This window comes from Dasypus novemcinctus, chromosome 13, assembly GCF_030445035.2.
Source record: "Dasypus novemcinctus isolate mDasNov1 chromosome 13, mDasNov1.1.hap2, whole genome shotgun sequence".
NCBI classification, from domain to species: domain Eukaryota; kingdom Metazoa; phylum Chordata; class Mammalia; order Cingulata; family Dasypodidae; genus Dasypus; species Dasypus novemcinctus.
Genome location: NC_080685.1, coordinates 112,541,518 through 112,553,681, shown reverse-complemented (window position 1 = coordinate 112,553,681; position 12,164 = coordinate 112,541,518). Strand labels below are relative to the sequence as shown.

The 12,164-nt window shown below is 38.0% G+C and overlaps 1 protein-coding gene across 1 annotated transcript in view; it reads right to left on the bottom strand.

Moving 5' to 3' along the window:
• The window catches only part of DNAH14 (dynein axonemal heavy chain 14), a 499,447-nt gene that overhangs the window by 307,991 nt on the left and 179,292 nt on the right, over window positions 1-12,164 (bottom strand). The window contains exon 29 of the mRNA XM_058275282.1: window positions 145-398. Coding sequence (XP_058131265.1) covers window positions 145-398 — 254 coding nt within the window. The remainder of the gene's footprint in view (window positions 1-144; window positions 399-12,164) is intronic.

The following is a 12,164-nucleotide window of genomic DNA, read 5'->3' as shown; positions in this document are numbered from 1 at the left end:
TCAAATTGGTGCAGTTTTCTTAAAATTTCTTTAAATTCCAGAAAATTGGAATTTCATTTTGACAAAACTTGAGGAAAAGAAGTGTTTTATCTAGAGAAAGGTGAGAAGACATTTTATCTAGAGTTATAATTTAAATGTACCTACCTTGTCCATTCAAAATCATCTGCATTGAGGATATTTTTATGTAGTAAATTTCTCACTATATCTCTACAGTGAACATAAAGGGTAAGCAATGCCCCGAGTACCGCTTTTGTTCGATAGTTACTAGTATCCAGCACCACCATGTCTGCAACTTCTTCTAGATGATATATCATTCCAGAATAGACTTTTTCCAACTCTTCTCTTGAATGAGAACTCAAAAAACTTTGCATACAATCATTATAAAACATGATCTGGCTCTGAAAAATTCAAAATATGATAATTGAAGCATAATTTTATTGTAAGTTAAAACAGATGTATTAATGAAATCTACATGGTGTATGTGTTATGTGTGAGTGTATTTTTGCATGTGTGAAAGAGAAAGTCCACACATTTGTACATATTTGAGGGTTGAAGATTGAATTTTGAGTAATAACTATGGGGGCTTTCTTCATTAATAACTGAAAATATGTTTATCTCCAATATTTACACTTAACCTTGTATTCTTAATCCATTAATTCATCACTAGCCTAAGTAATAACTTGCATACAGTAACAATAGTAGAAAACTCCAAGAATGAAATTAATACTATTTCCTCTGTGGAATTCAGAAATCATATATATACTTACAACATGTTAAGTGTGTAATCTTAACTTTCAGAATGTATATTAACTTCTGTTATTTTATCCATATTTTGATGCTATCTCTTCCCATATATACCAGATCTGTGCAACTTCAAGTAGGTTTGTTAGGATAATAAAGAATGATTAATTGGAAACCTGAAGCTAAAGAGAAAGAACACTGAAGCAAATAATGGAAATTATAAGGAAAGCAACAGTCAGAAGGAAAGAATAGTCAAAGAGACCTGAAGACAGGAAAGCAAGAACAATTGTTGACCAACACAGAAAGAAGAGTTCGTAAGGGAATGGGATGGCATGGGAGGTATTCTGGGAAAGCAGAGTAACCACTCTGTGCATATAGGGGGAAGGTACCTGTATGTTGGTGCCAGTCTATCAGGCAGCAGCCTGAAATAACCAGAAAATTATTCTCTGACTCGCCATCCCCAGACTTGCCCTGCAGGCACAATGGCTTGAGGACAGATAAAGCAATGTAAGGAACAATTAAGTTAAAGGTTCCCGGGACAAAGGATTAGATTTTTGAAAAGATAATAGAGCACCAAGGTGGGGGTAAAGTATATTTCATAGGGAGTAGAGGGAGTAGACAGGAGAATTCCTAAGGCCATGAGTGAGCACAATCCCAGGAAAAGACTCAGGCTCTGGAAAAACAGAGAGAACCCTGTACTCTACTTTTACCTCTGCATGATCTTTTTGAAATACTGGAGTTGAAGACCACAAAAACAAAAATGAACTTAGAGTTGCCCTGGATGGTGCTTCAGGGGCAATCACCGGACATTGTAAATCCTCCCAGGGCCCACTGGATGGAATGTGGAAGTGTATGGGCCATGATGTGGACCATTGACCATGAGGTGCAGCAATGCCCAGAGATGTACTTACCAAATGCAATGGATGTGTCATGATGATGGGAGTGAGTGTTGCTGGGGGGGGAGTGGTGGGGTGGGGGTGGTGGGGTTGAATGGGACCTCATATTTTTTTTAATGTAATATTTTTACAAAATCAATAAAAAAAAACAAAAATGAAAAATTTTCTAGAGAGTTCACCAGCAGATTGGAACTAGCAGAAGAAAGAATCAGTGAACTTGAAGACAAGGCAATTGAAATGGATTCAGGTTGGAAAGCAGAAAGAAAACAGAATTGAAAAAACTGAACAGAGAATAGGAGACCATCAAGCATACCAATATAGCATTACTGGAATTCCAGAAGGAGAAGAAAGAGAGACAAGGAAAGAAGGAATATTAAAATTTCCCTCTAATTACTAATATAATATTTTATTAGGGAAGTAGTTTTATAGAAAAACCAGGCAGAAAATACAACATTCTCATATATGCCATTCACATACACAGTGTTCCCTATTATTAGCACTTTGTATTAATATGACACCTTTGTTACAATTTCTGAAAAAATATTATTATAATTTTATTAACCAGAGTCCTTAGTTTACCTTAGGGTTCACTGTTTGTGTCGTTCAAGCCTATGGGTTTTCTTTCTAAAATTTTTATTTTAGTAACAGATATACAACCTAAAATTTTCTCTTTTAACCACATTCAAATATATAATTCAGTGGTGTGAATTACATTCACAATGTTGTGCTACCATCACCACCATCCACTACCAAAATTTCTCAATCACCCCAAATAAAAACTCTGTATTAATGAAGCATTAACACCCAATTTCCTAACCTCACTCTGGCCCCTGGTATCCTATATCCTACTTTCTGACACTGAGATTTTGTTCATTCTAATTATATCGTATCAGTGAGATAATGCAATATTCATCCTTCTGTGCCTGGCACATTTCACTCAACATGATGTCTTCAAGGATCACCCACATTGTAGCATGTCCCAGCACTTCATTCCTTGTTTTGGCTGAATAATATTCCATTGTGTGTTGTATTAGTCAGCCAAAGGGTACTGATGCAAAGTACCAGAAATCTGTTGTCTTTCATAAAGCATGTTTATTTGGGGTAAAAGCTTACAGCTACAAGGTCCTAAAGAGTCCAGCTGAAGGTTACTTTCCTCACCAAAGTCTGTCGCCGCATGTTGAAGCAAGATGGGGGTGATGTCTGCAAGGGTTCAGCCTTCTTCTCTCTGTTAAGGATCCATGGGCCCAGCTTCTTCTGATCTCAGCTGTAGTCTGGAGGGCTCATTTCTTTCTGGGGCTTCTTAGCTGCTCAGGGCTCTGGTCTCTTCAGCTGCAAGCTATTAGGCGAATGGCCCATCTTTCTCCGAGGGGACCCTGGGATCAAGTTCTCTCCTCTGCTGTGTCTACGGAGCTCTCTCTATTCTCATATATCTGTGCCAGTGTGTTCTCTTTGAGTGTCTGTTTATATAACCCACCAAGAGGGTGGAGACTTAACCCTCCATGCCCTAATGATATGGTCAAATCAAAATTCCAATCTTAGCATAATCAAGTAAATGTAAAACCGTTGAATTTAGTACAATCAGAAGGTATCATGCCCAGAGGAACAGACCAGTTTACAAACATAATCAATATCTCCTTTTGGAATTCATAAATAATATCAAGCTGCCACATATGTATATATCACATTTTATTTATTCATTAATCGATTGATAGACATATGATTGCTTCCATCTTTTGGAATTGTGAATAATGCTGCTATGAATGTCAGTGTGAAAATATCTCTGACTCTCTGCTTTCAATTCTTTTGGGTAAGGGAGTAGAGGTGGCTCAGGCAATTAGGCATTTCCTTCACACATGGTAGGCCCTGAGTTCAGGTACTGATGCCTCCTAAAAAAAGAGAGAGAGAAGACCAGTACACAACAACAAACACAGTGAGGGGTGGGAGAAATAAACAAATAATTTTTTTGGGTAAACTTTATGTCAAATAAAAAAATAAAAGAACATAAAAAAGGCAGCTCAAAAAGTTATGGAAACATTACTCCTAACAAATTCTTTTTCAGGCAATTTTATTTCATCTAATTCCATCTACTAACTCAATTGTTCATCTAGTGTTCAGAAAGATAAACAGATAAACACAGATTGATTAAATGACATAGTCAAGGTCTTCTTATTAATGGATAAAATGGAGAAAAAATGGTTAATCATATTAATATCTCACAAAACCAAACCTTATATTCTTTTTTTTTTACCTTTAGCATTAATATAGTACCATCATTGCTTTTTAAAAAAAAGATTTATTTAATTTATCCCCTGCCTTGTTGTTTGCACTTGCTGTCTGCTCTCTGTATCTATTTGCTGTATGCTCCCTGTGCCTGCTCATCTTTTATTTAGGAGGGACCAGGAACTGAACCCGGGACCTCCCATGTGGGAGAGAGGCACTCAATTGCTTAAGCCACCTCTGCTCCCTGCTCTTTTGTGTCTCTCATTATGTTTCCTCTTTGTGTCTTCTTGTGTCATCTTGTTGCTTCAGTTCGCCACGCCAGCCCATCATGCCAGCCCATCATGCCTGCTTGCTGTCTTGCTCATCTTCTCCAGGAGGCACCAGGAACCAAACCCAGGACCTTCCATGCAGTAGGTGGGAGCTCTACTGCTTGAGCCATGTCCACTTCCCCCAGCACTGCTTTTTTTTAATCCCCCCTTTTGTGGCATTTTACTTCCTGTCTGCTTTCCATGTCTATTTGCTGTGCATTCTTCTGTGTCTATTTATTTTTTATTTTATTTATCCCCCCCACCCCCTTGCAGCTTGCTTGCTGTCTGCTCTCATGTGTCCATTTGCTGTGCATTCTTCTGCATTTTTGCTTGTCTCCCTTTTTGTTGTGTCACCTGCTGGGTCGGCTCTCTACAGCACTTGTGGGCGGGTGGCACTCCGCAGTGCTTGTGGGCCAGTAGCACTCCGTGGCGCCTGGGCCAGTCGCTCTCCACAGCGTGTGCGGGCGAGCCTGGCTTCACAAGGAGGCCCCAGGATGCAAACCCAGGGCCTTCTGTATGATAGACGGGAGTCCAACTGATTGAACCACAACCACTTCCCCCCAGCATTGCTTTTGCTATAAAACATTGCAACATTGTTAATAATAGACCGTAAATTATATTAGTCATATTTTTCCCATGTTGCACCACATTCTTAACACCTGTAATAGATCATTCCTGTTTTTAGATGATTAACCACAATTCTCATCTACTGCCCAAATCACTGCTATACATCCCAATGTTATCCTCCAGCTGTCCTCCTGCTACTATTAATCTTCCTAGACTACTTGTTTCAGCCACAATCACATCCATAAATCAAGTGTTTGTTACATTCATTATAATGTGTTACCATCAAGTCCTATCATTACCACCTATTTATATTTGACCTTATTAAACATTCTACATATATCCAGCATCATCTCCCCTTTCTCGTTTTCTTATTTGTACCATTCTAGTGGTGTGAAATGGTATCTCACAGTGGTTTTGATTTGCATTTCCCTAATAGCAAGTTATGTTGAGCATCTTTTTATGTGCCTTTGACCATTTGTGTATCTTCTTTGGAGAAACATCTTTTCAAGTTCTTTGACTTCCAAAATTTTCTCCCATTCTCTAGCTTGTATTAGTTTTCATGATGGAGTCCGTCTATGACAAAAGTTTTTAATTTTGGTGAAGTCCCAGTTATCTATTGCTTCTTTTGTTGCTTGTGCTTTTGTAACCTAAGAAACGATGGCCTAACTCCAGCTCTTGAAAATGTGTGCCTACATTTTCTTCCAGAAGTTTTATAGTATTTAGGTCTTTGGTCCATTTGGAGTTAATTTTTGTATGGGGCATGTGTTAGGGGTCCACCATCATTCCTTTGCATATTGCAATTTGATATGGTTATGAATTCCAAAAAAAGATATTGGATTGTTTGAAATCTGGTCTGTACCTAAGTGTAATTGAGTTATGATTAGGGCTTTGACGGGGCCACATCATTAGGGTGTTGAGTCCCCACCCCTTGGTGGGTGGGGACTCACAGATAAAAGGCATGGCAAAGGACAGAGTTGAGGGCTTTTAATGTTGGAGTTTTTATGTTGGAGTTTGATGCTGAAGCTGGTGTCCCAGGGAGAGAGACAGAGTCATTCGCCTCATAGTCTACAGCTGACCTTGTGAAGAAAACAGAGGAGCTGGGCCCAGAGGAACCCAGGAAGCCTGAACCCTCGTAGATGTCAGCAGCCATCTTACTCCAACACATGAAAACAGACTTTGGTGAGGGAAGTAACTTATGCTTTATGGCCTGGTATCTGTAAGCTCCTACCCCAAATAAATACTCTTTATAAAAACCAACCAATTTCTGGTATTTTGCATCAGCACCCCTTTGGCTGACTAATATAATGGATATCCCTACAACCAATTGTGGAAGAGACAATTCTTTTCCAGTTGAGTGGCCTTGGCACCCTTGTCAATAATCAGTTAGTGTAGAGAGAAGAAAAAGAACAACAGCTATAGACAGCAAGGGATTGAGTGGTGATGAGGTTTTTTTTGTTTGTTGCTTATTATTATTATTGTTGTTAGAATAATGAAAGTGCTCTAAGAATGACTGAAGTGATGAATGTACAAATATGTGATTACAGTGAATACCACTGACTGTATACTTTGGATGGATTTATGTTTTATTAATATGTACCAACAAAACTGATTTGTTAAAAAAAATCAATTAGCCATAATGCGAGGGTTTATTCCTGAAGTATAAATTTGATTCACGTGGTCTATATGTCCATGTGCCAGTACCATGTTGTTTTGATTACTGTGCCTTTGTAATGAGTTTTAAAATTGGGACATTAATCCTCCAATTTCATTCTTTTTTTCAAAATAGCTTTGACTATTCATAACTCCTTACCTTTCCATTTCTGCAAAGAAGGCTGTGGAGAGTTTGATTGAGATTGTATTGAATTTGTAAATCATTTTGGGAAGAACTGACATCTTAAAAATATTTAGTCTTGCAAACCATGAACATGGAATGTCCTTCCATTTATTTAGGTCTTCTTTGATATCTTATAGCAATGTTTTGTCATTTTCTTTGTTTAAGTCCTTTACATACTTGGTTAAATTTATTCCTAAGATATTTGATTCTTTTATTTGCTCTTGTAAGTGGAATATTTTTCTTGATTTCCTTTTTAGGTTGTTCATTACTAGTTTATAGAAAGCCTACTGATTTTTATGTGTTCTTCTTGTACTCCCATCTCCCCACTTTGCTGAATTTATTTGCTCTAGTAGCTCTGTTGTGGAATTTTCAGGGTTTTCTTTATAAAATCAGACCATCTGCAAATAGGGATATTTTACTTCTTTCTTTCCAGTTTGAATGCCTTTTATTTCTTTGCCTTGCCTAATTGCACTGCTAAAACCTCCTGGCCAGTGTTCAAAAACAGTTGTGGAAGTGGGCATCCTTGTCTTGATCCTAATCTTGGAGGGAAAGCTTTCAGTATTTCACCATTGAGGATGATGTTAGCTGTGGGTTTTTCATATATAACCTTCATCATGTTGAAGTTTCCTTCTACCCTTCTATTCCTAGTTTCTAAATGTTTTTGGAACAGTTTGAGCAGCATCAGTGTTAATGTTTATTGTAATGTTTGGTAAAATCACCTGTGAATCAATCTGGTTCTGGGCTTTTCTTACTGATCTCAATCTCTTTGCTTGTTATAGGTCTGTTGAGATCTATGTTTCCTTGAGTCATCATAGGAAACCTAATTTACCAGTCAGTGTTTTTGCCTGCCAGCAACAGAAATTCTCACTTTCTTGACAAATAATGTGGGTTGACAATCAACATGTCAATATTAGGCTAGAGATTGAGGCTTGGGAATTTGACAGTAGCAAGTCTGGACCTGGAAACAGGAGTCACAGTCAGGGGGCATGCCACAGAAAAGACTGGTCCAAACGCCACTGCACTGCTCTCTTGAGACAGTAATTTTCAAACTTCAAGTCATGGCTTATTATTGGATCACAAAATCAAGGTCTGACCCACATTTCATAAAAGAAAAAAATAGAATATTTAAAAAATAGAGAATTTATCCATCCATTATTCACAGTAAAGGAAAGAGTTTTATGAAACTTTGTTTTAGTTATCTAATTAATTAATTATTCTGGCTCACAATATAAAATGTATTCTGAAAAGCCAAGATAAAAAATTTAGAGCTACTGATTTAAGGAAAAATGTATATGTGAAAGATATTTTCATTCAGTGTGGATAGACAAGAATAACCATGCAAGTCAATAAGCATGATAATTTCTGCTAGTAAATAAGTAATATGCAAATAATATTGATAATTTCACAGAGATAGTGTACTAGGGGACTAGTGAAGAGTTTCTTTAAAATAAGAGAAACCTGTGGAACAGCTATTTTTAGAAGATAAAATATCTAAGGGAAGAGAATATTTTAAAAGGGAGAGTATGAGTATGGAAAACATTGTCCATTGCTTATTTAAATTCCATTCCTCTTTTTTTAAAGATTTATTTATTTTATTTCTCTCCCCTTCCTACCCTCCCACCCTCCGTTGTTTGCTCTCTGTGTCAATTCACTGTGTATTCTTCTGTGTCCACTTGTATTCTTGTCAGGTGGCACCGGAAATCTGTGCCTCTTTTTGTTGTGTCATCTTGCTGCATCAGCTGTGTGTGCAACACCACTCCTGGGTGGGCTGTGTTTTTTGCACGGGGCAGCTCTCTTTGCGGGGCGTGCTCCTTGCATGTGGGGCTCCTCTACGCAGGGGGCACCCCTGCATGGCACAGCACTCCTTGCATGTGGCAGCACTGCGTGTGGATCAGCTCACCACACGAGCCAGGAGGCCCTGGGTATTGAACCCTGGACCTCCTACAGGGTAAGCAGGCATTCTGTCAGTTGAGCCACACCTGCTTCCTTCCATTCCTCCTGAAGCTAAAATAACTTCAGTTTATTTAAGTAGTATCAGAGAGTCTTTGATTTCAAAGAGAGTAGGCTCTTCTCCGAGCCCAAGAGAGAATCATTATTGGTTAAATCAGTAGTGGTAATCTTATTTCTTTTATGTAGTTTATGGACTAAGGGTGGCATCAGACTCAGTTTGGTACTATAATGTAAGCAGGAGCCTTCTGGATGGTACTTCTAGGAAAGAAAATCTTTTCTGATAAAGAAGAGACATGACTGTCATGACCTTTTTTTACCACGTGTCCTTCTATTTTCTCCTTACTTGGAATGTGAACATGAGGCTTAGAGATTCAGCAGCCTTTTTTCAACCAAGAGAACAGAAGCAATAGAAGAATGGTGGGGGAGAAAAGAAAGATTTCCACCCCCATCTTTTTTTTTTTCTGACATTATGGGAGAGTCAACGCCAGCAACTTCCTTTTTCACAGACTCTTGGCTATTATTTTTACATTTGAAGCTAAAAGTTCCTAATTCATACCAAAGGTGGGGATCAACTTTGTTGAAAGACGATGAGGGGTTGAGTAAGATAAGCACTCAAATGAATAAGAAACAAAAACAGAAAAGAGTCCACTGAAGTTAACGAGAGAAAGCCGTTGTTGAGAACAGTATTCATAACACTGGGGGAGCGGAGACAGATTGCACAAGGTTTCAGCGTAAATGGAAGCAGAAGTGGAAAGGCAGTAGATAGAGATCCCTCTTTCAGTGATCAGCAACCATTTGACTGGGCTACTGAAATATGGTATCCTTTTGAGAGGCTAGGATTTGGTAAAAGAAATAAGGGATACGTTCAGTAAAGAGGCTAGCATACAGGGGAGCTAATTACAATAGAACTGGGTTTTAGAGTGTTCAGTGAAAAGATTTTTAAAGTAAAGGTTGGATGATGGGTTAAGAACTATCAGTTTTGTCAGAAGTTATCACTAGTCCAACTGTGATTAAAGACTAGTCCAACTGAGGTTGAAGGTTATATTATATGGCAAAGGAAATTTAAGGTTACAGATGGAATTAAGTTTGCTTATCAGTTGACCTTAAAATAGAAAGATTATCCTGGATAATCTATATTGGACCCAATGTAATCACAAAGGTCTTTAAGTGTGGAAGAGGCAGGCAGAAGAGTCAAAATCAGTGATACAATGTGAGAAAGACTCCACCAGCCATTGGGGGCTTTGGAGATGGAAAGGGGTCACAAACCAAGGAGCGCGGGCAGCCACTATAAACTGGAGAAAAGCAAGAAAGCAGATTCTTCCCTAGCGCCTCCAGAAAGGAAGACAGTCCTGCCAGTACCTTGATTTTTAAACCAGTGAGACCCATTTTGGACTTTTGATCTTAGAAACTGTAAGATAATAAATCTTTGTTATTTTAAGCCATTAAAGTTGTGGAAATTTGTTATTACAGTAGCAATACTAAACTAAAGCAGAGAATGTGAATTTATAGTAGCAATAATCTGCTACTGATTTTCTTTAGAGTTGCTTATTAATTCCAGTGAAGAAGTATATGGAATATATCAAATACTCCAGGACTTAGTCTTTTTCATCTAGTTACAGCAGAAAGTAAATGTAGCAAATGAGTTGAAAGTATTAGCAAGAGAATCACTGAAGTGATGGGGCAAGTAAAGAAGGAAGTGAAGTTTGGGTCCTGAAAGATTAAGGGCTAATTAAAGAGCCAACTTGAGGCTTCAGTGAGTATAGGATAATGAAAGTATACGATGTTAGAGTTTAAGACTTCAAATATTAAAATGTGGGCTTCTGAAATTAAGATAGTCAACAGCTATATTTAAATTCCTATATTTCAAATATCCACCAAAATAGCCACAAAGGTACTTAAAATTTATACAAAATCACAACAGCACTGGGAAGTGAAGTTATAGGTCACTATTTGCTAGAATTTGAGAGAAATTCTCAATTAATATAGCTTGGATAAAGCCATATTGAGATTCCCTTATTGGCCAATGCATGCAGATCTTATCATCCTCATTTCCCCGTAGATTCTTTTTACAGTCACTCAGAGGCAACTCCTAATCATCTAACATATGCAAAAGTGCAAGGGAAGGGGACTTGCACATTGCACCCTGGGATGGGAAATCAGCAGGAGGCAGGGCAGATGTGGAAAAGCTTTGGCAAAAGTACGTTCAATGACTGAAGTTGAAGTACTTCTGGAAATGGAACACAGGTAGCTTATTGCTAAGCGTGCTTGGAGGACCAGGGCTCTGGGGAAGAGGCTTTCTTTACAGAGTCTATTTAATTTCTTGAATTCTTGTAAAACCTCAGAGATGTGCAAATTGATTCCTTATAATTTGTGTTGCCTTTGTAAACAACAACTTATACATGTTCTTCAAGTCCTTCAGTTTAAGATTTTACAGTATTTTATCAACATTCAGTTGAGTAGAGATTTGATAATCATAATTTGTGTCAACAATCCCAAGTAATCTTAACAGAGACTTGAAAATTGTGGTGGGTCAAACCAAAGTAAAAAAGTGTGACATTTTTAAGTTGAAGAGAGAATTATAAGGTAAAGTATGCTTAAAAATACTTGATAATGCTAATCCATGGCAATATGGTTTCTATCTTCATCATTCCAGGAAATCTACTGTCACCAAGGTTTGTGTTGACCCTCATAACTGACTGACATAAAGGAGTTTTGGGGCATGTCTAGAGCATTTAAAAATGATGACAACTCACTTTGTCTAGAACAAAATCAAACAAACAAAACGCCTCTCTCCTCCCTTAACTTCCATGATAGCTCTCATAATTTTCCCTTTTTTTTCCCTGGCCATTCTTTATCATTCCTCATCACAGATTTCTCTTCCTTTGCCTACTCCTTAAATGTTGAAGTTCCTTAGGGCCTTTCCGTGCCTGTCTTCTCTTATTCTAGATACTCTGTCTGCCAAGAAAATTTCACCATTTTCCTGACTTCAACCATTACTTCATAAAAAGAAGTGCCTATTTTGACTTTCTTCACATCCCATTCCCCTAATTTCCCTTCTCTTAGTATTTTGAACTCTGTAAAGTCATTGAATAGCTTTAGAAAATACACATGTAGCAGGTAGAATAATACCTGGCCCCACCCTCCACAAAGACACCCATAACCTAATCCCTGGACCATGTGACTATGTTACCTTGCATGGCAAAAGAGTCTAGGCAAATGTGATTAAATTAGACCTTGAGATAGAGAGATTATCCTGTATTAACCAGGTAGGCCCAATCTAAGCACATGAGCTTGAAATTGGAGAATATTTCCCAGCTGTGAGCCGAGGAAGATGTGACTACACAAGAATGGTCAGAGAGATGCAACATGCTGGCTTTGAAGATGGAGGAACTGGGCTATGAGCCAAGGAATGTGGGCCGTCTCTAGAAGGTGAAAAAGGCAAAGCAAGGGATTCCCCCGACAACCTTCAGAAAGGAAAGCCTCCTTGCTGACATTTTTATTTTAGCCTAATGAGACTTGTGGTGGACTTCCAAACTAAAGAACTATAAAACAATAAATCTGTGTTAATTTAAGCCACCAAGTTTGTGGTAAAATTTTAATGACAGTGATAGAATACTAATATAGTGCAATATAAAACTAATAGAATAC